General features: G+C 42.0%; 4 protein-coding genes across 5 annotated transcripts; all 4 read left to right on the top strand.

Moving 5' to 3' along the window:
* The first annotated feature begins 1,339 nt into the window (after positions 1 to 1,339).
* On the top strand, positions 1,340 to 4,363 carry hspb7 (heat shock protein family, member 7 (cardiovascular)). 2 transcript variants are annotated; one of them, XM_079557666.1, is made up of 3 exons: positions 1,340 to 1,639; positions 3,664 to 3,773; positions 3,863 to 4,363. In XM_079557666.1, exons 1-3 carry the CDS (start codon positions 1,477 to 1,479, stop codon positions 4,040 to 4,042), a joined length of 453 nt encoding a protein of 150 aa, XP_079413792.1. In that variant the 5' UTR covers positions 1,340 to 1,476; the 3' UTR covers positions 4,043 to 4,363. The 2 variants fall into 2 exon arrangements, with proteins under 2 accessions (XP_079413792.1, XP_079413791.1); XM_079557665.1 differs by having other exon boundaries at positions 3,664 to 3,788; positions 3,863 to 4,359.
* A 1,234-nt stretch (positions 4,364 to 5,597) lies between these two features.
* On the top strand, positions 5,598 to 12,051 carry zbtb17 (zinc finger and BTB domain containing 17). Its single transcript, XM_079557575.1, has 15 exons — positions 5,598 to 5,764; positions 6,615 to 6,841; positions 6,975 to 7,151; positions 7,240 to 7,542; positions 7,629 to 7,718; positions 7,935 to 8,182; positions 8,261 to 8,403; positions 8,649 to 8,949; positions 9,120 to 9,207; positions 9,419 to 9,535; positions 9,620 to 9,740; positions 9,808 to 9,938; positions 10,396 to 10,653; positions 10,847 to 10,936; positions 11,015 to 12,051. The coding sequence occupies exons 2-15, from the start codon at positions 6,637 to 6,639 to the stop codon at positions 11,395 to 11,397; spliced, it is 2,655 nt and encodes an 884-aa protein (XP_079413701.1). The 5' UTR covers positions 5,598 to 5,764; positions 6,615 to 6,636; the 3' UTR covers positions 11,398 to 12,051.
* A 321-nt stretch (positions 12,052 to 12,372) lies between these two features.
* ddost (dolichyl-diphosphooligosaccharide--protein glycosyltransferase subunit (non-catalytic)) lies at positions 12,373 to 15,896 on the top strand. Its single transcript, XM_079557620.1, has 11 exons — positions 12,373 to 12,620; positions 12,840 to 12,950; positions 13,018 to 13,104; positions 13,183 to 13,286; positions 13,368 to 13,462; positions 13,821 to 13,914; positions 13,988 to 14,136; positions 14,469 to 14,616; positions 14,751 to 14,871; positions 15,111 to 15,217; positions 15,429 to 15,896. Exons 1-11 carry the CDS (start codon positions 12,392 to 12,394, stop codon positions 15,576 to 15,578), a joined length of 1,395 nt encoding a protein of 464 aa, XP_079413746.1. The 5' UTR covers positions 12,373 to 12,391; the 3' UTR covers positions 15,579 to 15,896.
* A 456-nt stretch (positions 15,897 to 16,352) lies between these two features.
* plekhm2 (pleckstrin homology domain containing, family M (with RUN domain) member 2) lies at positions 16,353 to 26,996 on the top strand. Its single transcript, XM_079557554.1, has 20 exons — positions 16,353 to 16,903; positions 18,052 to 18,158; positions 18,665 to 18,774; positions 19,413 to 19,512; positions 19,706 to 19,793; positions 19,866 to 20,040; positions 20,289 to 20,348; positions 21,139 to 21,418; positions 21,573 to 22,268; positions 22,345 to 22,414; positions 22,570 to 22,660; positions 22,741 to 22,805; positions 23,061 to 23,149; positions 23,854 to 23,986; positions 24,060 to 24,247; positions 24,365 to 24,430; positions 24,506 to 24,665; positions 24,747 to 24,926; positions 25,024 to 25,140; positions 25,235 to 26,996. The coding sequence occupies exons 1-20, from the start codon at positions 16,844 to 16,846 to the stop codon at positions 25,370 to 25,372; spliced, it is 2,973 nt and encodes a 990-aa protein (XP_079413680.1). The 5' UTR covers positions 16,353 to 16,843; the 3' UTR covers positions 25,373 to 26,996.
* Positions 26,997 to 27,330: the final 334 nt, after the last annotated feature.

The following is a 27,330-nucleotide window of genomic DNA, read 5'->3' as shown; positions in this document are numbered from 1 at the left end:
CTTCAAAACATTGACTTTGTTATCCTGAAGCCACTTTGTAACCAGTATTGACCATTTGCTTTGGGTCATTGTCCATTTGGAAGACCCATCTGTGCCAAGCTTTAAGTTCCTGGCTCATGTCTTGAGATGTTGCTGCAATATTTCCACATACTGTTCTGTCTTCATGATGTCATCTATTTAGTGCACCAGTCCCTCCCACAGAAAAACAACCCCACAGCATGATGCTGCCACCCCCGTATTTCACAGTTGGGATGGTGTTCTCGGGCTTGCAAGACACAGAACCCGCCTTCTTTCTCATCTATATGATGACTGGACATTTCCATCATTGTTTGAACCACTGAACCTGGCACCTTCAAGTGTCATGAATTTACTCCCCAGGATGAACCTGACTTGTGCTTCTGACTTTGTAAAAAGTAAGAGAAATTGTGTAGAAAAATCTATCTCTCATTCTTCTGGAATTTGATAAATAGAAATATATATTTTTTTAATCTATTTGACCTAAGAAAAATAAAAGTTAATTCTGGTTTCATGTCAGACACTGAGGATAAAATGCAAATGTGTCTTGTAATGAAGTGTATGTAAACATATGGTTCTCACTGTTTGTCACAATACCACTGAACTAACTACCCGAGCTCTACACAATGGTGAGGTTAAGTATTGAACCTGACTTCAGACAAACAAAAGCTCCAGGTGGGGCTATGGCGGTCCAGAGCATGTAAACCAGCTTGGCTACCACATCTGAGCAGTTTAATTGAAAGAGCCTCTGAGAAGAAAATTCAAGTCAATTCAAGCAACTCCACTTGAAAATCTCGACTATTATGAAAAAGTCTGAGATTGATTGATCTGAGATTGAGATTGAGAGCCTACATAAACCTTGGAAGTGTTACTTCCACTATCATTGTCATTTGTTTTAATACTCGTATTACTGGTGGCAAAGAAAACACCCTAATGCTGTCCCCAAAGAAAAATAAAATACAGAGCCTTGGGAGGAACAAACGAGGGGAGTTGTGAAGTGCAGATAGGGTGCATGGCAGCAGGGATTAAAACAGAAGAGGAGTTTATTTTGAGGTCTGTGTGTGTGTGTGTGTGTGTGTGTGTGTGTGTGTGTGTGTGTGTGTGTGCGTGTGTGTGTGCGTGCGTGCGTGCGTGCGTGTATGAGAACAACTGCTGCCCCCTCCCTCACAACTCCTATCTCTCTACAGAGACCTGCTCCTCACCCCCCCCCCTCAACACAATCCAGCCAAACATAAATTTAACTCCCTGTTAGCCTTTTCCAGTGAGCTCACGTGAGCACCTCTAAACCCCCCATATATAAAGACCTGTTTCCATGGATTAGGAAAGAACACAACCAGTCCAGCATCCTTAGACACCACCACAGCTCCATCCAAAACAAGCTATAAATATCCCTGCTATTGTTTGACAGTGAGTGGAGCAGCTAGCTGTCAGTAGAAGTCTCTCTCTACCTCTCTCTCCTCCATGAGCGTGGATAATCCAGGAGTTTACCGATCGGAGCGCAGTTTCCACCAGACCTGCACATCCTCTTCTTGTGGGGGCCCGGACATGGACAAGAACCGGGGGCTGTTTGCAGAGGACTTTGGCTCCTTTATGAGGCCGGTCAGCGACACCATGGGTTTCTCTGGTGAGTTCCAGGACAGAGCCTACAGAACAGGATACATGAGGAACAGTATCAGGACAATTAAAAGCAATATTAAGTATGGGTTTGGTTCGGAAACGTTAAGTGATGGCTAATGACTTAAACTAGAATAAAGAACACAGATATTCAGATTTTTGTTGGACCAATATATTAAGATAATACAGTTTGGAGAATAGCATGGACTGTCTTTGACAATTAATCAGCATCTAATTTATTCGAGGATACAGACCACATATTCAAAGCACCATCTCAGTTATTGCTGACAAGTGAATACATTTTATTCTGGACACCACCGAGTGTGGGGTGAAAGTACAAATTGTCTCATGTAAAGCGCATTGTGACTATCAGTGTCTGTGAAAGGCGCTGTATAAATAAAATTCTTCTTCTTTAGAAGTCAGTCCTATGGGTCTTCATGACTTGTGTCACTGAGCTGTATGGGGAGGTCAGAGGGGTAGGTTCAGTGTCATGGCCAGTGCTTGAAGGTCACATTGGGTTGTTCTTTAAATGCCACTCAGTGGACTCTAGTTCTTACTCCTGCGTCATTAGACCTAACACTATCAACCATACCCCTTTCACCTTTTCTCCTTGACCACCCCTGACTCTACTGTGCCACCGTAAACAATGACATACCATAAGAGATGCAACACTTTAGACTGAAAAAGTGGAACTGTAAGATGACAAGGCATAAGAAGCCTGCAATAAAACAAACATCTTTTGTTTTACTGCCACGGTCGCCCGCCATGTGATTTTGTGCCGGTGACAATAAGAAACAGGCCCTGAGTTCCTCTATCCTGATTCCTGGAGTGATTTTTTTACTGTTGCACTGAACATGTTTGACATGTGAATGAACTTGAACCTTAAAAGTCTAGGGAGAGGGTTGGAGAGCAGATATATAGATAAGAGGACCATATGCACAAGTGCTGCTCAGCCAAGGGCCAGGTTGCCAGCTCGGAGCTCACATTCGTAATGAGATGACAAACACATGAGGAATGACGAGTGATGAGTGTTGCCAAGTGACTGGACACACACAGAGCCACATGCACTTAGTGTTTGCATGATGTCACATATTAGACATGACTGTACGCTCTGCAGTGGCTTCTGTTATTATAGTTATTTTTTCAATACGTCAGATGGAAATTGTTCTCATAAACACCATCAGAAATGTTAACACTGGACACCCATTTCATGGAGTCACATTACAAAGCTATTTTTAGCCATATTAACACAGGTTCTGTTCTTAAACTATAAGGTCAGTCATACATTTAGCTGCATGTTTTAAAGTGTATCATTATGATATGATATGATGTGCATGCTGTAGTTTACGCTAGCATAGCTTCCTCGATCAGAAAATCAGAGGTTCAATCCCAGGGCTTAAACTCGTAGTCCTAAGTATCATACCATATTGCATTTTGGAGAGCCTCTATAGGGCAGAAACTTTAGATGAATACCTGAGGAGGATTGGATGAACAATCTGTCAGTCTGATTTTCTACATTAGCTCACACCTGCTGTCATGATGGTGTCCCCAAAAAAATCCCTTCTTCTGAATTACTTCTAAATGTACATTATTAACACATTTATCCACTCAGGGCTCTAACATAAATGTCTTTGTGTAACCAGATTCTATTCGCAATATTAGTTGATATAACCAAATCACATGAGGCTACAGTCACTGGGGTCTATACTACTAACTGCAATACGTGTTGTGTACAAGTTTGTTGTGTACAATTTTTGTTCAAGATAAATGGAACATACAGTGTCCCACATACTGTATTGAAATATATCTAATATATTGCAATAATATTGTTGTCACATTATTGAAGGCAGTTATCAAATATTGCATTTTTGATATTGTGCAGCTATTTGGCATAGACACACTTTATGGTGTGTCTTGTGGCAATAGTAGTGTTCACAACAGTCAACATGTCGCATCCTATTTTAGGAACAGCAATTGTATCCCACCTCTATTATCATATAACGTGAACAACTCTTCTCTTTTTCTCATCTGAAGGTGGTGCTGGAAACATCAAGACCCTGGGCGACTCATACCAGTTCACTGTGGACGTGCAGGACTTCTCTCCAGAGGACATCATTGTCACCACGTCCAACAACCAGATCGAGGTGCGCGCTGAGAAGGTACAGGACTGCAAGACCCGTCTGTTTCCCTGCAGGACTCTGATATAAACTAACATGTTTCTCCTCTGTGACAGTTGGCCCAGGACGGCTCAGTCATGAATACATTCACCCACAAGTGCCAGCTCCCTGAAGATGTAGACCCTACATCAGTGACATCATCACTGGGGGCCGAGGGGACACTCACAGTGAGGGCCCGCAGACAAGCAGCCAAACATGAGCACGCACAGACCTATCGCACCGAAATCAAGATATGAAAACGGACTTCATGACCCACCACCACAACGACCATTTATGTGCATAGCATTTGTCTATCTGTCATATTTGTTTGTTTGTTTCCATAATGGATAGTACATTATTGAGCCTGCACTAGACCCCACCTCCCCCTCAGGCTTCATGTTCACCCGTTGAGAGCTCAGATGTGTACAGGACATTGTAGTTCATTATTTATTGTATAATTATGTTAGACATTGAAAGTGAGTCATCACACATGTAAATGCTTGACTCTGAGTGCTGTTATATCCTTACTTAACACTGTTATCATTCTGAATTATTTTACTACAAACTTCATAGCAAGGAATAGTAATAACTATGTAGCTCAATTTTTTTGTTTTGTTTTGTCTAGTCTACATCAAGAAAACAACGAACTTGATGCTTCTATGCAAGTATTTTTGGATCCTTTGTTTGAAACACTTTTCTTTGTTAATAAAATGCAATACAGTTCCATTACCTTTTATAATTCACCAGCAGAGGCAGGTAGTAGTACTCAGTTACATTTACTCATGAAAATGTGTAAATATTTGGATTTAAAAAATCCAAATATGCACTGGTTCACGCTTGTAGTTTTGGATTCTCAGATTTCTGAATAAAATGTAAACGCATCAGATCTGATTATTGGATTATCTGATTTCTCCAGTTATCTGATTTTAACCATGTAAACATAGCCCTGTGAATGTATGTATAGAAGCATATTAAAAACAGTAAACGTTCTTCCCTTTCATACAAAACATTTCTTTTACGGTACGGTGCATTCTGGTTGTAACATTTTAACACTAACCTCAGTACTCGAGGCGAGTTTTTAGCAATTGTTTTTACTTTTACTTGAGTAAATGTATTCTAAAGTTACATTACTCTTGCGTCAGTAAAATTGTTTGGTTATTCTACCCACTGTTGTTCACTAGACATTAACTTTTTACTTTTGCAGTGACGTAACTCAACTCCACAGTTTTTCCTGGATGGAAAAAAATTGCAACAGTTGTTGCTTAGCTGAGTAGCCATTATTCATATATAATATAATAATGCTCACTGTATTCAATTTTGTTTTATTCTTATTTATTTTTATGATAATCTTTAGACATACTATTATCCATTGAGTCACATATTCACAGACACCACTAATATAACTAGAGAAATCCAAAGGGGGATTTTTTTTATTTTTTTTATTACAGATCTTTTGTGGATATAGGCCTGTGTGTTTATTTGAGTACACACACTTTTATTAGCCACCATCTCCTCTGCACATGATGGCCCGCAGCGATCAAACCCTGATATGTAGTGCCCCCCTGTGGCTAATTGGCAAATGTTTACAGTATTACCTGTCGTATGTTCTTTTTGACAGAAGATGGCAGTATGGAGCTAGTGAAGTCCATGGATTAATTCAACTAAACTTGATACTTCAAGCTTCATCTCGCTACAATAGACGTTGTAAATACATGTCACCTCTATTTCAAGTATTCATAAACAATAATGTATGGCACAGCCTGCTCTCGCGCTCCCGTGTTTCCTGACGCATGCCCAGCGGACACATCCGCCTGGTCCGTATCAATCGATCAGAGAGAGCAAGATGGCGCTGAGCTGAGCGAGCGCAGCAGGATCGATCACCGAAAAACTCGATTGAGTTGTGGCTGCAACATCAAACTTTCTACGAAAATGTCAGCATAACAGTTTAAACTTTTGGTAAAAACGCATCTACAAAAAAGGTATGTTTGCTTCTAACAAAATGGCTACTCCTTAAACCTGCATTAACGACACAACAGAGAACGAGCTTTCGCCATCTTCGCCTCGCACTTAAGCCAGGGCTCTAAATTAATCCCTGATAACCAAACTGCAAGGATGGAGGAATTGTAATCGATGTTGGGGGTCCAGTCAAAACAAACTTTAAAACATGAAGATAGATGTGCCAACTACATTTACTTGCATTTCCAAAAGCAAAGCACTGTATAATGCTAATGCTAGCAACACAGCTCTTACCTCACCACACGCATTGTTTACATCGAGGGTGTAAGAAAGGTGGCTTAACAGTCAATACATAATAAAGCCCGCTCTTTTTGCTGTAAAATTATGATACTGACAACATGATAGAGTGGTATTGATGATATAGAAGCTATTGATCATTTATAGCACCTATAATTTAACTGCACCTATTATAAACAATAATAAATGTTTGACACTTGTATTGCACTTTACAAGCTTGACAAGCTTCTCAAAGCGCTCTCCTGCAGTCATTATTAATTCACTCATCATTTGGTGGTTATAATGTGTGTAACTATTTGGACACACTACATTCACACAGGCAAGGTGGGGGACATGTCTTGCCCAAGGACACAATGACAGTTGGCACCTGCAGGAGCGAGGGTTTTTCCGGTCATGATGAGATGATCAGCTCTACTCTGTGTTGTAACTGTGTTGTGAAGTGCAACTTCAGTATGTGTGGAAGTCCTGTAACCTATTACCTGCACACATTTGACTGTCACAGAAGTAGTTTGTGCAGCACTTTTCCACTCTTGAATTTTAATTTCTGATATGCCTTTTTTTTAAATATATTTTCAGCCTTTCATCATATTTAAGGACAATGGAGTTCCCATGGCACTGTGGGAAGGTGCTGGAGCAGCTGAACCATCAGAGGAAACAGGGCGTGCTGTGTGACTGCACTTTTGTTGTGGACGGGGTTGACTTTAAAGCTCACAAAGCTATCCTCGCTGCCTGCAGCCTCTACTTCCAAACACTCTTCGTGGAACAGAAAGATGTGGTGCATTTGGATATTAGTAATGCAGCAGGTGAGGAAGGCACATCTTCATTGACCTCAACTACAGAACAGAGTTCAGCTGTAGTTACCAACATTTTGTGTTACGTTTTTGTAAAATTTTATTGTAAAATGAGTAAAATGACTAAAAGGATCTCTTCACTTAGGTTTGGGCCTTGTGTTGGACTTCATGTACACATCTAAATTGAACTTAAGCATTGACAATGTAGCTGACGTGATGTCCGTGGCAAATTTTTTGAAAATGCCAGAGATTGTGAATGCCTGCTCAGCTTATCAAACCATGGCCAGCCCCGGTCCCACAATCGTAACTGTAGACCTACCTGGTGAGTTAATTAGACCGTTTTCTTAATATTTTAAGCCACTATTGATAATACAGTATTACATCTATTTCTGTGTGTCTGTTTAACTCAGAGGATAAATCTAAAGAATATCCAACTGTGCCTATGGAGAGTGACCTGGCAGAGGTTGCAGCACAGGTGGAAGAACGCCAGCCTCAAACGGCCCCAGAAGGAGATGACAGTGATGCTGCTGCTATTTCCACTCAAGAAGACATGCCCTCTGACTCACAAAAGACGGACTCTCAGCCAAAACCCCTGTCCACCGGTAAAATAAGGACCTCTAAAACTCCTCTGACGGTTCCAAAGAAAGCCACTTTAAAAAAGAATGTGACACAGGGCTTCAAAGATGACCCATCTGATGCTGACTACACACCCAGTTAGTTGAAGTTTGGTGAAGAATTTACTATTGAGAATAATTTTCAGTTTTTTGTAATTTTGGATTGTTTTTTTTTACCCTTTCAGAATCAACAGTCAAGTCATCTGGACGCCCTTCCTACACAACCTCAAGAGGGAGGAGGGTCAGAAAACCGCCTCAAAGGACTTATCCACCTGGTGAGAAAGGGTCATCTAAGGCAACACGAAATGGCACTCCAAACTTATTTGTTCATTTCATATCAAGTACAATCAGATTTACTTCTATTAAATCTTGACAAGGACATCCAGGATGGCCCTGCTGTACACATGTACTAATAACATGTCAGCCTGCAAACTGATTTCATTTTAGTAGTTATCCTTTCCTCTTAGCTTATTTGATCCTTTCTGTGACAGACAATGGCTCAGAGGAAGAAAACGAGCCCAAAGAAGGTGATCTGAAAAAGCCTGAGTGCGAAGAAGCCAAGGCTGATGAAAACAGTGAAGAGGCTGCAGAGGAGGACATGGAGGAGACCGAGGACAGTGAGGCGAGTGGGCAGGACGATGAGGAAGAGAGTGATGCAGACAGTAAATCAAACCAGCACATGCCTTTGAACGGCAGGTCTGAGTCCAAACAGTACAGCTCAGTGACGCACAGGTGTGAGGTGAGTCTGCTGCCTCTGTGTACATCATTATTCCATCCGTATATCAGTACTTATGCTTGGACTTCTTTCTCCCTCCAGGACTGTGGAAAGAAGTTTACACACACCGGAAACTACAAGAGACATATTCGTATCCACACGGGAGAGAAGCCGTACACTTGCAGAAACTGTAATAAGGCTTTTTCAGACCCTGCAGCCTGTCGAGCACATGAGCGAACACACAGGTACAACATTACAACAGAGGTGGAATATCTTATATCTATCTATGACCCAAATCAAGGTTTCAGGTCGATTTGGATGTCGCTGCTGTTGCGCCGCACTTTTATAAACTGGTTGAAAAGATTATATTACATAGAAGCGTAAATATTTCATGTTTTATGTTTTAGACTCATAGTTTTGTGTGTGTCCTTTCTATAATTCCAACATTCAACTTTTCCATCTTTTTTAATTGCCTGCATTGTTCCATCAGCCCCTTGAAGCCATACTGCTGCTCCACATGTGGGAGAAGCTATCGTCAGATCAGTATGCTCAACATGCACCGTAAACGGCACACAGGAGAGGCCCGCTACCACTGCGATGTGTGTGGCAAAGTGTTCACTACTTCGGGTAACCTGAAGCGCCACCAGCTGGTCCACAGTGGAGAGAAGCCGCACCAGTGTGAATACTGTGACAGGGCCTTCTCCGACCCCACTGCCAAGATGAGACACCTGGAAACGCATGATACAGAGAAAGATCACAAGTGTCCGCACTGCGAAAAACGCTTCCATCAGGTAACAACTTACACCTTATATTTACCCCGTATCATTTAACTGCTCTGTGATTTGATGGCTCAGTGTTGTTGCTGATTATGTTATTATCACATTGAACTTTTCAATGGTCACACACACTCAAAACTGGCGAGTGTATTTGTGGTATTTACATTCTGTAATCTTGTGTTTAGTTGGGAAATCTGAAAGCTCACCTGAAGATTCATATCACAGATGGACCCCTCAAGTGTAAAGAATGTGGCAAACAGTTCACCACATCTGGTAAGTCGTCAACACGTCAAATCCACTATCATGTGTTGTTTTTCAGGATAGATGTTTCATACATCTTGGGAGATACTATGTGCTAAATATAGTAACATTCAACACTGACGTGATTATTCAGGTTTATTGGAAAACGTTGTTGTCTCTGAGATATTGGAATAATTGCGAGGTGGCTTTGGTCAACACAGATGTTGGTGCTGTTGTGTTGTAGGGAACCTGAAGAGACACCTGCGTGTCCACAGTGGAGAAAAGCCTTATGAATGCTCTCACTGTCAGAGAGCCTTCAGTGATGCAGGTGCTCTACTGCGCCACGAGCGCATCCATACAGGTACACGGGCCAGCATGGCAGACATATTTGATTGGACAAGTTTTAACGTGATTCATCTGTTGTATTTCTTTGTCTTTTTTGCAGGTGAAAAGCCTTGTATCTGCAAAATCTGTGGAAAGGCTTTCACACAGGCTAGTTCTCTCATTGCACACACCCGCCAGCATACTGGAGAGAAGCCTTATGTGTGTGACCGCTGTGGAAAAAGGTCAGAGGAATATAAATCAATGAAAGAAAACATGATGATATGTGGGTTAACAATAAATGTGTTTTAGGTTTGTACAGTCCAGTCAGCTCGCCAATCACATCAAACATCATGACAACGTCCGCCCGCACAAGTGTCACCTGTGCGCCAAGGCATTTGTGAACGTGGGAGACCTGTCTAAGCACATTATTGTTCACACGGGTAAGAGCGCCAGATTGTAAACTCCTGATGTACTTCACTGCTTTAAATCCCATTATTACAGTTCAAGTGAAATAACATTAGGAAAAATGCTGTAATGCTAAAATGTCGTCATGCGAGCATATTATTTATTATCTGTTAGAATACATAAAATATGCAGTTAATAACAATAGTCAAGTTTTTCAAATTGTGGTGCGCTTACCACTGATGGTATTCAAGCTCCTCTGCAGCGTGTTTGTTTAATATAGAGCCATTTTTTATCATGCTTTTGCTTTAGTCCTTGTTTACAACTACTTTATTAATTGTTTAGTCTTATTTTAAACCCAGTTTAGTCGTAGCCTAGTCTATGAATTTGACCTGCTCAAGACCGTGGTGGCCAAGTTGATGCTTAGGTAGTACTGGATGCCGTGAAAGGTTTGAGAACCACTGCCATAGAACATTTGTTTACTGCTTTTCACAGGTGAGAAGCCATTTTTGTGTGACAAGTGTGGCAGAGGGTTCAACCGTGTGGACAACCTACGTTCACATGTGAAGACGGTCCATCATGGTAAAGCTGGTATGAAGAGGCTGGTGCTGACAGAGAACAGTGCAGTGGGAGCTGAGGACAGAGAACTGTCCACCTCAGACAGTGAGATCAACATCGTCACAGTCACCACTGAGGACATCGTCACACTGGCCACAGAAGCTCTGGCTTCTTCCTCTGGAGCACAACTCACAAGTCAGTTTACACTACACTACTTGTATCTTTTAACTGGTTAGAACAGTTGTGAATCATTCTCTCAGGTTAGCAGCCATGTTTACCTGAAGAATGCAATGCAAGTTTCTTTGAGTGTTTCATAAGATTGGTTGATTGCCACATTTATTATATTCTATAATGTGTCATATTTTTATTATATTTTGTTTGTCAACAGTTGTTCCAGTAACTACCTCAGTTTCTGTAGATGAGACGGAAGCTCTGAAGGCTGAAATCACTAAAGCAGTAGAGAAAGTTCAAGAAGCAGGTAAGCCATGCTGCAAATGCCGCATATGTTTTTTCAAGAGCATAGTAAAACTGCAATGATTTTTTTTCTTGTCTTTAGATCCCAATACGCAGATCCTCTATGCCTGTGATTCGTGTGGCGACAAATTCCTGGATGCTAGTTCTTTAGCGCAGCATGTCCGCATCCACACAGCCCAGGCTCTGGTCATGTTCCAAGCAGATTCAGACTACTACCAGTACACCACAACTACTACTACTGAGGGGGATGATGTTTCAACTTGGCAACCCACATCTGAGCAGGTCATCCAGGAAGGGGAGCTGATATTTAGGACCTCAGACCAAGAGGAGGGTGCACAGGCAGAAGCTGTGGTGGTTCAACAAGAGGCAGGGGATCAAGAACTGGACATGCAAACTGAGCAGCCGACAGAGGAGCAGGAGAAAAGAGAAGAGGGGAACGATCAAACAGAGGACATGGGCTGTTAAGAATTAGAGAAGCACTTACGGATATTGTTTTCATGCTAGCCCAATATTTACACACTATTTTATAGTTTAATCATAGAAAAATTATGGACTTTGGTAAAATGGTTCAGCCTGGCTTGAAAAGTGTTGTCACAAATTAAACTCTGATTTCAGAGTTTATTGAATTATAATTACTCCAGTTGGCCAAACTTCCTAAACCTTTTAAATGTGACAGGAAATAATGTCCTTTTTGTGCCCTAATTTGCTCAACTGATTTAAAGGTGTACAGTGTCATAATTTTCGGTGGGTTTTCTTTAGTGTGTTTTCACCTTATGTTGGTGTTTTGGTCCACCTAATTATGTAATAGAATTGTCATGGAATTGTGTTATGCGTGTGTCCTCTTAATCTATTGTTAAAATCTTTACGCCTGCTGAGCCTGTACCTTTTATTTTTAACATGAATAGTCTCCCTTCATCTTCTGTAGTTTACATGTATGTGTGTTATAGCACTTAGAAGGTAGCCTGGTCAGCCAGCCACTCCTTTCGCTTCAAAAGCAGGAGTTTTGTAAAGATGACAGTGTGGTCTGGCTGACAGTGGTACTAAGAAGGCTGTATAGAATATTATTATTTGTGGAATGAAGACAATGGGCTATATTTTATATAAAAAAGACACTGAACTCCAGGTTTAACTCTTTTGACCTTATTTCATTATTAATATAGCCAACTCTGTAACAAAGAATCAACAATGTGTTACTCTAAAACCTTTTGGTGCAAAAAGACCATATTTAATACTATATGCACAGATGAATATAATACAGATGCACACTATTATTGCAAGAATTACTTATACTTAGCTTGCATTTTGTGCATGATTTTGTAGTAACCAGCCGGCTGCTTCCGCCTCTGGAAGTACTGTAATGCCATTGGTCCAGGTTGACGCGTTCTTGTCTCTGATTGGCTGAAGCCCCGGCTCACGGTGACCACACGCTTCTAACGCTGACGTCGACTTCTGCAGCAAAATGGCGGCGTTGACAGCAGTCGTGCATCGGCCAGACCGGCCTAATTTGACTAAAAAACTCTCCGTAATGAAGTTCCAAAGGAAATTCCGACTTTTAGACAACATTATGCTCCTATTTATCGGTTTAGCTTCAATGATGCACGTGGCGTTTGCTGATGGGAAGACGCTGGTTCTTCTGGACAACCTCAACATCCGAGACACCCATTCAATCTTCTTCCGCAGTCTGGCAGGTTTGTTATGGATTGATCTGAAATGGTAAAATTAGTATAGTCTGCAAATTATCTATTTTTTTTTTTACCATTTCCTAATGTCAGCATGCTAAAATTGTTTGGGGCATGCAATGTGTAGGACTAATAGGCCTCGTATTACAGATAAACAAAGCAGTTTTGCAACAGCACGGCCCATCACTTCCCTACGTTTATAATGACACTTTTGTTTATTCTTTTTAGATCGCGGTTTTGACCTCTCATTCAAGACGGCTGATGACCCTTCCCTCTCTTTGATCAAATATGGACAGTTCCTGTATGATCATTTAATCATCTTCTCACCATCCGTGGAAGGTACATCTACATCATTCTATCACGTTTCAATATGAGTGCATTAAACGAATTCATTCATCATTTGCAGACTTTGGAGGAAATATTAATGTGGAGACCATTACATCATTTATTGACGGTGGAGGCAATGTTCTGGTTGCTGCCAGCTCAGACATTGGTGAGTATTTATAAGTGAGCTAGTATATTTTAAGATGATAGGATACATGTTTAAGGTTCTTCTGACTTCTGACAACAGGTGACCCTCTGAGAGAGCTGGGTAGCGAATGTGGCATTGAGTTTGACGAAGAAAAGACTGCTGTCATTGACCACCACAACTATGATGTTTCCGATCCTGGAGAGGTAGGGAGAGCTCAGAAGTTGAAAACATTTTTTAACGGTTATTTGTTATATTTAAATAATGCTTGTGCCGCTCCCCTCCAGCATACTCTCATCGTTGCTGATCCTGAAAATCTTCTGAAAGCCCCCACTATTGTTGGTAAACCCACAGGGAGGCCAGTTCTCTTCAAAGGAGTGGGGTAAGTGTTTTAAGCCTTTGTGACAGTGGCACAGGTGGTAGAGCGGGATGTCTCGTGTTCGGAGGATCGTGGGTTTGAATCCCAGCTCCCGCAAATGCACACTGTCGTTGTGTCCTTGGGCAAGACACTTCACCGTACTATCTCCAGTGTCTGTGTACACTGGTGTTTGAATGAGAGTGTGAATGAGTGACTGGTTTCCTTACTGTAAAGCGCCTGATAAAGGTAGAAAAGCGCTATATAAGTTTAGTCCAATTACCATTTACCATAAATAGGACCAATGTTTCTCTTTAAAAAAAGAAAAGTATGTTTATCATATGATTAATACGTATTTTGAACATTTTTCTCCTCTCTCTTTTAGCATGGTGGCAGACCCCGATAACCCTCTAGTGCTGGATATCCTTACTGGCTCCTCCACATCCTACTCCTTCTTCCCTGACAGACCCATTTCTCAGGTAAGCAAATTTTGATAATGGTGAGAACGTTTAAAGAGTTCATCATTTAAACAAACTTGTTATTGTATTGCAGTACCCCCATGCTGTTGGAAAGAACACTCTGCTTATCGCTGGACTGCAGGCCCGCAACAATGCTCGAGTGGTTTTCAGTGGTTCCATGGACTTTTTCAGTGATGTCTACTTCAACTCGGCCGTGCAAAAGGCTAGGCCCGGATCCCAGAGGTAATCCATCCGTCCGTCCGTCCATCCGTCCGTTCATTTCCGGGTCGTACATCACAATGCACCAGCCCCTTATGGCTCCTCCTGCAGGTGGTGTGTCCACACAAGGACAGCCTCATGGTTCTAAGGCCTGTTGGTCTCTCATAAGAGGCTTCTGAACCGCTCTTTGTCTGACCCGTCAACTAGGACCTGTTTGCCATGGGAGACCCTACCAGGGGCACAAAACCCCGGACAACAGAGCTCCCAGGATCATTCGGGTGCTCAAACCCCCCCACCACGTTAAGATGGCGCTTCATCTGACACAGATTTGCATTTGTTTTGTTTGTTTCTTGCAGGTTTGAGCAGACAGGAAACATAGACCTGGCTGAAGCTCTGTCCCGGTGGGTGTTCAAAGAGGCTGGGGTCCTTAGGGTGGGCGCTGTCACCCATCACCCAGTTGGAGAGGCCTCTCCTCCTGCTGCATACACCATCACTGACCCTGTGGTAAGTACCAGCACTTAATATTATACATACAGTACCTGTAAAGAACTGATCATTTCTGTATGATTTTATTCCATCTGATGGATGGACTGGTGGCCTATTTTGTAAATGTAAATTATTTGTGTGTTTTTCCCCAGGAATACAGTATTGTGATTGAGATGCTGTCTGAGGGCCGGTGGGTTCCCTTTGATGGAGATGACATTCAGCTTGAGTTTGTGAGGATCGATCCTTTTGTGAGGACTTACCTTAAGAAAAATGGTATGTGTTTTATATGTTAGCCACCTAACACCAAGGACCATGTTCATTGGTGAAAGACATTGGCTATAATTATAATTATAATGTGTCTTGTAAGGGTGAACCGATGCATGGGACAAAGGACAGAAATAAGTTCATTGCTTACACAGCCTTTTGTGTGTTATCTTCATGTGTCTTACATTGTATGTTCATTTACTCTGCACTAACGAATTAACAATCACGATCAAATGCTTTTGTTCCAGGGGGTAAATACAGTGTTCAGTTTGAGCTCCCAGATGTTTATGGAGTCTTCCAGTTCAAAGTGGATTATAATAGATTGGGATACACACACCTCTACTCAGCTACTCAGGTCAGTTCACTTATGTTGAAACTTGAAAGGGGGTTAACTTACCTCTTGGTTACAGTGTAAATTATTAATATCAAATGATCATTCATGAACATAAAATCTAGATTACTCTACTGTAATGTATATCAAATGTATAGTTGTTGTCTTGTCAATTCTTTTCTTTTTTTTTCTTTTTTTTAACTTAAATGTTAAATGTAGTGGCTTTCTGTTGTAGGTGTCAGTGCGCCCATTGCAGCACACTCAGTATGAGCGCTTCATCCCTTCGGCCTTCCCGTACTACGCCAGTGCCTTCTCCATGATGACCGGCCTCTTTGTCTTCAGCATCGTTTTCCTCCATATGAAAGAGAAGGAGAAGTCGGACTAAAGAGCACTGTGGGGAAGAAGAGATGTACACAAGCTGAATATGCCCTCTACAGGCAGGGGACAAGGACTGCAGTTTTTTTTTGTAAAGACCATTTTGTGGGTTACATTCTCAATAATTGGGTGTGCTTTTTCTACTTTAAATCCAAGATGGGTATGTCCTCAATCCATTTTGTTAATAGTCAAGCTTTGGATGCAGATCTGTTGAAATGCTGACTGTTTTTACCAGGGGAGAATTATTGTGACGAGATGCACTGAATATGCCAACTGAGTTTTGAATTTAATGAGCCGATTGAAGACATGTCATTTGAACAATAAAGGCGTTTTGGACATTCCACTCATCATCTTGTTGCCATCATTTTGATGATAAATTACCGTCTTGGCAATTGCTTTGTTGATTTTTAATATTGTTTGATCTTTTGATCCTTGCAGGGTATACTGTAAGAGTATGACTCCTCTGAAGAGAGATGTTTAAAGATGTTTATTTATTTACAGAAGCTCAGCCTTGGAGCTCATACTTTCTAGTTATATTGTTAATTTGAGATGTATATTGAAGGTGTAACGTACTAGGATATACTCAACATTGTCAACTGGCAGTAAATTACAGGACGAGCCTACTATAATTTTTATTTTTTTTTATTTTTTATTGAACAGTTAGGCTACAAACATTTATGCCAGGGGTTAAAAAAGAAAGAAGGAAAGAAATAACAAAATTTAAAAAAAAAAAGACACAAAATTGATGACAAAAGAGCTCACAGTGACGTCAGAGGTAGCTGTCACTGAAGTATCCAGAGCGGCTACCACAAAAGTATTTACATCTTTATTTCGAAAGCTCGCCTTTGTTTCCCTCACACATATATATAAAGAAATCGCTGAAACTATCCGACGCTAGCCATTTCACGTTTTTAAACAGAATATTTGTCTTTCTGATATTAAACTTCCTTTTGCTAAGTTGCCGTTGGACAGAGTGGCTAATGCGAGCTAATTTCCGCTGCGGACTGCGCGAGTGCATTGACTGGGGCTGACCGAACAAATGCTACCGCTCTGTCCAGGACATCAGCATGATCACGGCATGCTAGCGGGGCTGTGGGCCTCCCGACAAATAGATGACAAAACGGACAGCACCACTGTACATAGTCAAGACGCCGTGCGCATGGGTGGGCTCACTTGTTTCTTGTAACAAAGAGAGGAAAAGTGGGAACAGTGTTAGCAAAACAAGAGCTAGGGAGTCAGCTGACCGAGTGTAGCCCTGCCAACAACAGTCCAGTGATGGATCAACTGAAGGTAAAGGACCGCATACTGGAAAACATCTCCCTGTCTGTCAAAAAGGTAGGTGTTGACTTGTTTTTAAGGGTCTTAATGCTAACTACATATGACAAGACATCCTAGTGTTACTTCTTGAAGGGCAACTTTCTTGTGTGGGGAATGCAGTGAGTGCAGAAGGGTCATGTCTTTGTGTGGACATACACACTAATTCATGTAATGTCCAGTTTCATTTGGGTTTGATCGTAATTTGCCAGTGTTTGTATTGGGTGGGACAGTAAATGTGCAGCTTGTGCAAACACACACCTGCACACATTTAGAAGAGCAGCTGTCTGATGTTCCCAGTCCACTGTTGGTTGGTTTTGATCTCAGGTCTCAGGGCTGTGAAACCACACTGTCTTCTAACTTGACTGACAGCATTACTTCAGACTGGATATACTGACTTCCCATAACTCCGGTTTCTTCAGTCACCCTTGTTCTATTCTTATAATGCTTCCCCGGGCTGTGTACTTTCTTTATTGAAAAACATGCAAAGTGTACATTACTTTGTCATGTGCTGATAGTCACAGGACCTCAAAACTGTATTTAGTTTTTTTTAGAAGTGACTCAACAAGGCTTGATGTCAGCAGAAATGGAAGTGTCGTATCTGATCATTGATGCCAAAGTTGACCTATTAGGTTGTAGACAAACATCCTTCCATGCAGAAAGACTTTTCGCAGCTTCAAATAGAAAAGCAAGTCATAAAGTATATAAGAAGCCTTTCCATCATAATGAGTTGCACAATGATTTGCAATATGAGACGTATATGATACCACATTTAAAAGCTCACCTTGTGATATTGAAAGCTGAGTAGAAAGGCACTTGCGTTTTTTTACAATCTGAATGACCGCTAGACTGGACTGGACTGGACCATCTTTGTTTGGCCAGTTGTTTGATGGAACAAGTCTAGTTGCTGTGTACAGGGTCATGTTTATGTGCAATATGAGCATCACTGATAATATTATGACGTAAGAAATCTCCTAAATTGTACTGTTTGATTAGAAGAAGCCAATCACATCCTGGTAGTATGTATAACAAGGGGCATTCAGTTGAAACTTTAACCGGAACTGATTAAAGTTACTATCTATCTGATGTAAAAATGAGCGGAAATGCTGCTTTGCTTACAACATCATAACTTAAAGCATCTCTGATTATGAAATTGTGCGTGCTTATAGATGCAGAGTTACTTTGCGGCGTGTGAAGATGAGACTCCAGCCATCAGGAATCACGACCGAGTGCTCCAGAGGCTGTGTGAGCACATTGACCACGCTCTGCTTTACGGGTAAGAGCCTTAGGAGGCCACTTCAGATCAGCTATTAACGGGTAAAAAAAATGTGTTCAGAGAGCACTAATCTCGGTTATGAATGGTGACTGTGACTGCCCTCTGGCTGGACCACGTCGTATTAAATTGTAAGAAATCAATATCAGCATAAAATCCAATCTTTGTTGGATGTGTGGGTATTGTGCCAATATTTCACCTTGTAAATAAAACCCTAAAAGTTTAATCTCTTAAATGGAACAAAGGAGTTCGTCCATCTGGTTTTGCAACTTTTTGACTTGACAGAGGAAATACTTTCACTCTCAATTATTAGTGTGAGCAACAGTAAAGACATTGGACTTTACGCACATGCAACTTGGTTTCATTTTACTATCGATTAATTTTGGAGATATGTGTCATGTGGTGATGGTTCAGCCAAAGTCGGAGGCCAGAGTCACGTCCTTATTATCCACATAGCATTTTTGTTTGAGTCCTGTGTGTCTGTCTGTGTGTGTTTTTTCCAAATGCAGCCTGCAGGACATCTCCTCGGGATACTGGGTCCTCGTCCTGCACTTCACAAGGAGAGAGGCTGTCCGGCAGATAGAAGAGCTCCAGCACATTGCCTCCAATCTTGGCAGAAGTGAGATAGCACACAATATGGCTGCATATAAAGAAGGCTGAGCGGGAAAAAGCAAAACTTAAGTATTTTGTTAGACATCAGTAACACTGGGAAGAGATGCAAAGTTTTGATTATGTCAAGTCAGTGGCAAAAGTGAACTAATACTAGCCTAATGACACAGTTTCATTGATTCCAGGTTAAAGCAATACTAAGTTGCTTTTTACCTTAATAAATCCTTTCCGTAGTCCCTCTGGACTAAGTGTTAATGGGATGATTGGGGGGTTTTCATCTCCCCCTGGTGTCTCTGGCCAGAAAACCACAATTGCAACTTTCCCGCTTCCCGGTTGGAGTCACCAATACACACTAATGGAATCACGAAGAAGAAGCTAACAGGCTAACAGGCAAAGCTAACTGCGGGCTAGCGCCACTTAAACCAAGTTTGAGTGAAAAAAAAAAAATCTCCATTGTGTAATTGGATGTACAATTTCCCTTTCTCCCGTTGTCTTTTCTGTCAGCGTAGTATTTACTCTCATGGACAATTAATGAGTAAAGGGGATGAGTTACTAAGTACTGCTTTAAGTCAGATGTAAACTACTGATATTCTGATTCTTGTATAATATACATGTGCTGTATTAACTGACAGCCTTTTTTGTGTACAGGTCGTGCGTGGCTGTACTTGGCCTTAAGTGAAAGCTCTCTCGAAAGCTACTTGCGCCTCTTCCAGGAGAACCAGGCCTTACTGCACAAGTATTATTTCAAGTAAGTTATTAAGATCGCTGGCCATCATCCCGGGGCCATTACAAAACACATCATTTTCAGAGTTCACTCTACCTGACTAGCCAAAGTGCATTGGGTAAAGGTGTGTGTAATTGTTGTTGTAAACGGGCTATTGTTATCTGTCCGGTCACAGTGTAGGGGAGTTAAAAGTGCCGTGTGTGTGTGTGTGTTGTAGAAACGCTCTGGTGTGCAGCCATGACCACCTGGCCCTGTTCCTCACTCTGGTGTCAGGATTGGAGTTCATCCGCTTCGACCTGGAGCTTGTGAGTACCCAGTTCCTCCACAATGACGAGCAGCCACTGCACTTAGCGTGACTGGCATCTTCCTTCATTCAGGACGTCCCATACCTGGATGTAGCTCCATACATGCCAGAGTACTACAAACCCCATAACCTGCTGGACTTTGAGGAGAGACTGCCCAGCTCAGACAGCATATCCCTGCACTCTTTCACCTCATTGAATTCCACAAATCTGGAGTGGGACGACAGCGCCATCGCTCCCTCCAGTGAAGGTATTGCACATATATCTTTAGACTTCAGCTTTTTTCATCCTGTTGATTAAGTTTCACTTATTTAGAATGATTAATGTCAAGTTATCCTGGGCTCACTCAAACAATCGTGTGATAGAACTTGCCTAATGCATTTGACACAGAGTTGAACCATTCCCATGATCCTGTTATGTTTGCAAACATTCATGTCTCTGCCATTTTGTGTTATTTTTTTTTCCATTGAGTCCATTTGTGCATTCCTCCCTTTTTAGATTATGATTTTGCTGACATCTTCCCCGTGTTGCAGTCAGTACCAAGTGCAGACTGGGAAGGTGGGACATGGGTTCACCACTCGCTGCGACTGTGGCTGCCCTGTATTTTGTTCTCTGCTCATGCATGGCTGATGTCCTTGCATGTTGGGTGTTGTATGTGGATGTTGGTTGTCTATTCCAGTTCCATGTTTTAAATGTTTAAAGATTAAAAATAAATGCGTAAAATTAGGTCAATACCAATTTATGAAAAAAAAAAATGAATACAAGCAGAAGCTTGCAGAGCAGAAATTGTTTGTTCAGTGAATATGCGGTCAAACGCAGTGCATGTGTTTGCTGTAACTCCCACTGGCAGAGCCCACAGGGCTTTCTGTTGTACTCACCTCTGATTTCTGGTACTCAATGCTGTTTCCTGAAGTCTCTGCTGTATCTCATGGCACTTGTCTGGTTCAATAACATGGAAATTTACTAAGTAAAAAAATTGACTTTGATTGGAATCCATTACCTTTATATTGGTAATGTGTATTTTCAACTTCTGAAAAATTAAGTTGAATCATCTTTCAGCCCTTCTTTAAAGCTCTTCACTCTCTTCATAAAGCTCTTCATTCAATTATGCACAATCTGTGACCGGACAACTAAAGAGCATTGATGTAGTTTATCCACCAACAAAGTAATTTGTCCAGTTTGAGCTTTGACTTGTGCCCCTGTGACTAAAGCTGATGTACTGCATTGTTTACATGTAACACCTGACAGTCTCTAACATGTGTGTGCCCTTCTGATCGACGCAAGTGCTACTCCTTTGTGACATGGTTATAACATAAATGGGTTTGTAATAACTCTGTTTGCGTGTCAGAAGGCGATCTGATTGACCAGGCCAGCGGCCCTCAGTCCGGGGGATCTGACCCGCAGACGGTTACCAGTGACACTGTAGTGGTCTCGGGTGCGCTCAGATCTGGGACGTACCTCCCCCCCCACAGCCCCACGTCCAGACACAACCCTTTCACCGAAGACTCCGACACAAACACCACCAACACCTCTGCAGATGTCACTCCAGTGCACGTAGCCAGCCTCCACACCAGTGCACCCCACGAGGAGGAGAATGAGGTCAATTGCAGTGAGCTGGAGGTCATCAGGTACAGAACACATCCAAACATTGACTTGTTTTTACTTAGTTCTGCTGTGTACATTGACGTGGGCTGTTGTATCATGTTCTGTTTATTTTATTCTAAGTCCCTGCCTTCTTGTACTTTTATAAGTGGTTTTACATAACTTTATATCTTATTTCAGGATGGCCCGAAGAAGAAAACCAGCCAAGAAGCGGCGTGGTAAGGGCTCCACAGACTCCAGCTGCAGCCTCCACAACTCGGTTTCATCTGAAAACCTGCAGGACTGCGTTGACTGCACTGTGGACAGCGAGGGGGAGCTCAGGAGGAGCAGAGCTGGCACTGAGGTCTTAGATGAGCTGGAGGAGATGTTGCGGCTTCCTAAGATGACCGACACCTCCATGGAACGTGTGGGTCAGCCTCTACGTGACGTTATGGACCGCATTAACGGGGCTCTGGATCAGGATGAGACGTGGGAGCACCTTGAAGAGGAGGAGCCTGAGCGTAAGCACACAGTGGAGCCGACAGCACAGCAGCCCTTTCTGGAGGATTCAGCCGGCGAGCCCCCAGACCCAGCACCGGGAGACCCCCTCTCACCCCTGCTCACCAGCCCCTACCTCCAGACCCTCCCAGAGCCTTCAGAGACGAGCCCCTCTGCCCCCCACAGTCCAGAGCCTACTGCCCACTGTGGTGGCAGCAATGACGCTGCAGAGCAAAGCCAACCACAGACTCTTCCAAGTGGCCATGAGCCTGAGGGAGAGGCAGAGAGAGAAGAGGGACAGGAGCCCCAGCTGAACGAGGAGGCAGGCAGCGAACAGAAGGACGTACCCCCAGAGCAACAGCTGAGCCCCTTGGAAGTGACACACCCTGCAGAGTTCAAGTAAGAGCGGGACGCTGTTGTTGGTCAAACTGGGACTTTCTGTGTTACTATTTTAACTTGTTCTTTTTTTTTTTAGAGTGGACAACAACCACCTGCTTCTACTCATGATTCATGTGTTTAGAGAAAATGAAGAGCAGCTCTATAAGGTTAATCAATTTTGCTCAATGCAGAACCTTTTTTAGTTATTTTGAGTGATTCCAGTTTCTTTCTTTACTTACAAATATTTTGACAGTTCTTTCAGGTAATATTGGTACATTCTTAACTGAAGCAATGCATTCCACGTCATTTGTATTTTGTGCAGATGGTGAGGATGAGCACTGGCCACATGGAGGGAGACCTGCAGCCCCTCTTCTTGCTTCTCACTGACTGTCACATCTACTTTCTTAGAAAGGGTGTGTGACTGATGCGCTATATACTATACCTCAACATGTACATTTCCATTTTAACGTTTGTGTCTTGCTCTTCTTCATAGGTGCTGCAGAGAAGCCTTACACAGTAGAAGATGCCATTTCATACAATGAGCTGGATTATGTTTCAGTAAGTGAAATTTTAATACATGTCAAAATGTGTGATTTATAAAGTTGGAATCAGTGCTGGTAAAATGATGTCTATTATGGAAAGTGGTAACTGCTATTCTTTAAGCACAGCTACAGCCAAGGTGGTTATATGCTCGGGACCAGGTTTAGTTGTTTTAGTTGTTGGAGCATAATTGATAAAGAAGCCAGATCTGCCAGATAAGTCTTGCTTTCTGGGTTTGTTTCATAGATTCCCTATATTTCTGTCCTGTTCCAGGTGGGACTGGACCAACAGACTGTGACTCTGGTTTGCACCAACAGACGAAGAAAGTTTCTCTTGGACTCAGCTGATGCCTCACTCACTCTGTGAGTCTGTCCTTACACACAGTGACTATTGTGGTACTTGCTGGTGTAGATTATGAAATTATTAAATTCTCAAGCCTTTCATCTGTACTGGGTTTGTTTTCGTATTGTGGAAGTTCTGCTGTTTAGAATAAAGAACAAGATAAACCCCTCAGATAGCTGCTGATAAAGGACCGTTGCTGACGAAGCCTCTTGATGTGAGAGGTGAAATGTCTTGGCCAATCAAACAACCCAGCACAAATGACTGCTTGAGAACATTCGGTGCGGCTGAGAAATGTTTGCGTTTGCGTTTGAGTTTGCAAAATAGTCTTTAGTTCTGCTCTTGAAAAAGTTGGGGAGAATGCATAAATACATCCCATTCTCCTTTTCCTCTTAAAACTGAATCCGTTGACCCCACTCTATTGTTTACATTCCTTTAATTGAATCATGTGATAAATGAAAATGTACATTGTGCCATACTGTGACTGGAAGCTATATTGACGATTAAAGTAGGCCACTATGAGCGAAAAACTCAAGCAGCAAGAAACGACAGTACAATGCTGCCATTGTGGTATGTCTAAGTCCGGGTTGTGATACAAATAGCTACATATAAATTACTGTACAATTTTACTCCTCGTCTCTTATGTTATGTTTGGTAGCTGATTTATTTTTCTGTTCTGATTTTGTAGATATCAAAACATTAACTCACTATTTTCTCTTTCTCATAGCTGGCTGTTATCAGTTTTGAAGTCCTCCATGGTGAAGGGATGCCGAGAGCCCCCGTACCCCTCCATTTTAACTGACGCTACTATGGAGAAACTTGCTCTCACCAAGTTTATCGCCCAGGAGTCTCACTGCGAAGTAAAGCTTGATGTTTTCAGATCACCTGTGAGTGTTTTTTTTTTTTTTTACTGCAACACTGTGCTGTGCGCAGGTGTCAGACGTGTGCATGTACCTGTACTCTCTGATCCACTGGGAGGACCCCCTGGACATGTCCCTGTCCCCTCTGCAATCACCCACCTCCGGAAGCACCACCAGCCTCAAGGAGGGCAAAGTGCAATACAAGGCTGGAAGCACTTATCTGGGCAAGGAGCTGTGGAAGAGCTGCTACCTGATTCTCAGGTAGGCCTTCACTTAAAAAAAAAAGCGTAACTGAATGTAAAATGTAGTGTTTAGAATTTTAAATTGTTGTTTCTTCAGACACTTGTGTCCAAATTTCAATTTCTATTGTTTTCAAAGCAATGGGGTTCTAAATCTATACGCTGAGAAAGCTGATGTGACGCCTGTGCTGTCTGTGACCATGGGGTAAGACTGGCTCATCTCCATCTGACTTTGACAGATCTTGTGTCATCTGTAATGTTTGAATGTTCTGTTTGTCAGAGGAGAGCACTGTGGAGGCTGCCGGCGGTCTAACAGCACCGAGCACCCTCATGCCTTTCAGGTCATCTTGACAGAGCGCCCCCCGCTGGAGCTCAGTGCCAGTAACGAGCAGGACATGGCAGAGTGGATGCAGCTACTCTGCCAGTCTGTGTCCAAGGGGGTAAGTAGGGTGTAAGCTGATGGCTAACATTACATGTATCAAATGCGCCATTAGCCTTTGTCACTTTGTGCTGTTGTCCAGGTGATCCCTCAGGGTGTAGCCCCCACTCCCTGTATCCCCTGCTGCCTGGTGGTCACTGACATGAAGCTGCTTACCTGCCATCAGGACTGTCAGACCAGCTTCTTCCGCTCACTGGGCAACGCTGAGATCTGTGACGTCACTGCAGTCAGCCTGGAGGCCAGCAAGGAGTACTGCATTATTGTGAGGACGCTTTTACCTGGTTAAATGATTGTACAGCTCTAGTAACACATTTTTTTTGAAGAGAACACAAGAAATAGTATGTCCATTTTTCTTGCAGGAATTTGCTGCTGATCGAAGCCAGTTTCTCCCTCCTTGGGTTTTATACTTTAGTGGTTGTGAGGAGAGAGACCGCCTGCTTCATGCTTTAAATAAGGCGTGGAAGGATATTTACCAGGTATTGTCTTGAAAACAGAAAAATGTAAACTGTGTTTGTATGCTATTTTGTAATTTATATATATATATATATATATATCTGCTATTATGCACAGGTGGACCTTCCCCGAGCGGAGATATCGGAGCAGACGGTTCAGAAGCGCTGTGGGGAGGCCCTGGCCCTGATGAAGAGTGCATGGCAGAGAGCTGACAGTTTGGCTCGGGGCAGAGCTCAGAGAGAGCCCTGGTGTTGACTTGCCTCTTATCACCACCACTGTCCCAGTGTTCTCCAGAGAAACTACATCCACATGTACTGACATGGAGAAGTTTAACAACAGTGTTTTTCGAGTAGAAAAGGAAGTCAAAGCCGGGACCTGAACTGATGAAACATTGTGGTGAGGAAACTGCAAAAGCCACTTTGTCAACCAAGAGAGAAGTTACATCTGAAATGATGTCTGAATGTAAGAAAAGTGACAATTTTGCTCACAATGAAACAATTTCACAAGCCAAGAGTCATCAGCTGTGAGGCTATTTGGAGCTCATGTGTGTCCATGAAGTGCTGCTACATACTATCAACACGCTCACATTTCTCACCCTGTGCTCAGACTGTATTGTCCAGCTCTACTCATCAAGTGTCGCTCTCTATGATCGTAAATGAAGTCTCTGGTCGTGGTTTGTGTTTTAGCGTGAACACTACAGTTTCCCTGGTGGGGTGTGATGCATTTATTGGATGAAGGATTGAACACATTTAGCACTGTTACATGATATTCTTGCACCCCTGTTTGTCTCACTCCACTGCAGTACAAAAATACCTTATCAGGAAATGGAAATGCCTTTCTCTCCATTCTGCATCGACAGGTGGAGGCTTCATGCACAGTTGCACAGATGGTTATGTTTTTTCTGTTAATGTTTTTTACAGGTACCACATACATTTTTGTGTAATTATTTTTATTTCAGTATAAATTAAGTTATTAATTCCAAACTATTCGGTTAAAGTATTTTAAAGTAAAAGTAAGTTAATGTTAATTTACATATGACAAGGTTTACCTGAGTCTGAAGCGCTATTTAAAACAAATATGATCAAATAATAAAATAGGACTAAGCTTTTCTAAAAGTGTGTGTGTATAGTTCAGAGGTATGAAAGGCCAACTAAAACTATTTATAAAATAATCATAGAATATTGCCTTGTTGAGTTTACATCTGCTTTAACGAGCTTTACCAGCCAAATTTGGGAGCGGAGATGAGTTTTGAAACTTGAGCCCAGTAGAACACATGAGTGAAAGGTAACAGGCATAATAATGAAGATTCGTCTATGTTGGCCTTAAAGTTCCTAAAGGGGGTCTTTGGAGCTCCTTTTCTTGCACAAGACAATTATTTCCAATTGTAAATGCATATTAATCTGTGATTTTGTGTTTTAGTTGCTCACATTTTTGTTGAAGTCCACTTCAACAGGTTCTCAGGTTCTTCTATTCCCGATATCTAATGCGATTTGAAGATATTATTTTGGTTTGATTTAATGCAGCGCCTCTATGCCATTAATTTGGTCTTTCACTTCGTTTGTTCTAAAGTAAGATTAACACAGAAAATAGGTGAAAGTCAGCCTTCAGCTTGTGGTCTCAGTGTTCTTTATACTGTATTTGGCTGTTAATGTATTTGTTACAATTGTGACATTGCTGGCCAATGGTGGATGACATCTTCTTTAACTGAATTGTTGCTTTGGTTGATGATGTACTGTGTGCATGTAAAATTTGTATTAAACTAATAAGCGGTTTATAGATCCCTAACCACTAATTGGGGGATACATGTCCAAAAGGCTGGACATGCTGTAAGATATTGTATTTAAAATGTTTTGGGGGACAGAAATATAAATAAAGAGCTCAGACAGAGCAGTGCTTTGGGTTATTTCAAGCACAAATACCCCATTTAAAACCTGTTTTGATTGGTTGTTGTTACAGACCACCTAGTTCAAAAGTAGAGTATTTAGACTATCTGAAACATGTTGGATCATGCGTGTGACACACAATATGAGGTGTATTTTATGGGTGATCTAAACATTGACTGGAATTCTATGAATTGCTCAGAAATCTAAGTTTGAGGCATGCGCTGCTGCTTGTGGTCAAACTCAGCTGATTAACAAACCAGAAAATAACCAGAATAGTGAAAAGGAAAAATGACACTGTTAAATCCTCATGTGTAGACCATATGTGACCTA

Source organism: Gobius niger (assembly GCF_951799975.1).
Source record: "Gobius niger genome assembly, chromosome: 6".
In the NCBI taxonomy this organism is placed as follows: Eukaryota; Metazoa; Chordata; class Actinopteri; order Gobiiformes; family Gobiidae; genus Gobius; species Gobius niger.
The sequence above is the reverse complement of the archived record's forward strand: the minus strand, read 5'-3'. Positions and strand labels throughout refer to the sequence as shown.

Excerpts from the sequence above, each read along its gene's own strand:
- ddost (XM_079557620.1), top strand. The coding sequence starts at position 12,392 with ATGGCGGCGTTGACAGCAGTCGTGCATCGGCCAGACCGGCCTAATTTG. Across the intron at positions 13,105-13,182 it reads TGCTGCCAGCTCAGACATTG|GTGACCCTCTGAGAGAGCTG; the intron begins GTGAGTATTTAT and ends TTCTGACAACAG. Across the intron at positions 15,218-15,428 it reads ACCTCTACTCAGCTACTCAG|GTGTCAGTGCGCCCATTGCA; the intron begins GTCAGTTCACTT and ends TTTCTGTTGTAG.
- zbtb17 (XM_079557575.1), top strand. The coding sequence starts at position 6,637 with ATGGAGTTCCCATGGCACTGTGGGAAGGTGCTGGAGCAGCTGAACCAT. Across the intron at positions 8,950-9,119 it reads GCGAAAAACGCTTCCATCAG|TTGGGAAATCTGAAAGCTCA; the intron begins GTAACAACTTAC and ends TCTTGTGTTTAG. Across the intron at positions 9,939-10,395 it reads GCACATTATTGTTCACACGG|GTGAGAAGCCATTTTTGTGT; the intron begins GTAAGAGCGCCA and ends TGCTTTTCACAG.
- plekhm2 (XM_079557554.1), top strand. The coding sequence starts at position 16,844 with ATGGATCAACTGAAGGTAAAGGACCGCATACTGGAAAACATCTCCCTG. Across the intron at positions 24,248-24,364 it reads AGCTGCTACCTGATTCTCAG|CAATGGGGTTCTAAATCTAT; the intron begins GTAGGCCTTCAC and ends TTGTTTTCAAAG. Across the intron at positions 24,431-24,505 it reads GTGCTGTCTGTGACCATGGG|AGGAGAGCACTGTGGAGGCT; the intron begins GTAAGACTGGCT and ends TCTGTTTGTCAG.
- hspb7 (XM_079557665.1), top strand. The coding sequence starts at position 1,477 with ATGAGCGTGGATAATCCAGGAGTTTACCGATCGGAGCGCAGTTTCCAC. Across the intron at positions 1,640-3,663 it reads CGACACCATGGGTTTCTCTG|GTGGTGCTGGAAACATCAAG; the intron begins GTGAGTTCCAGG and ends TCTCATCTGAAG. Across the intron at positions 3,789-3,862 it reads TCGAGGTGCGCGCTGAGAAG|TTGGCCCAGGACGGCTCAGT; the intron begins GTACAGGACTGC and ends CCTCTGTGACAG.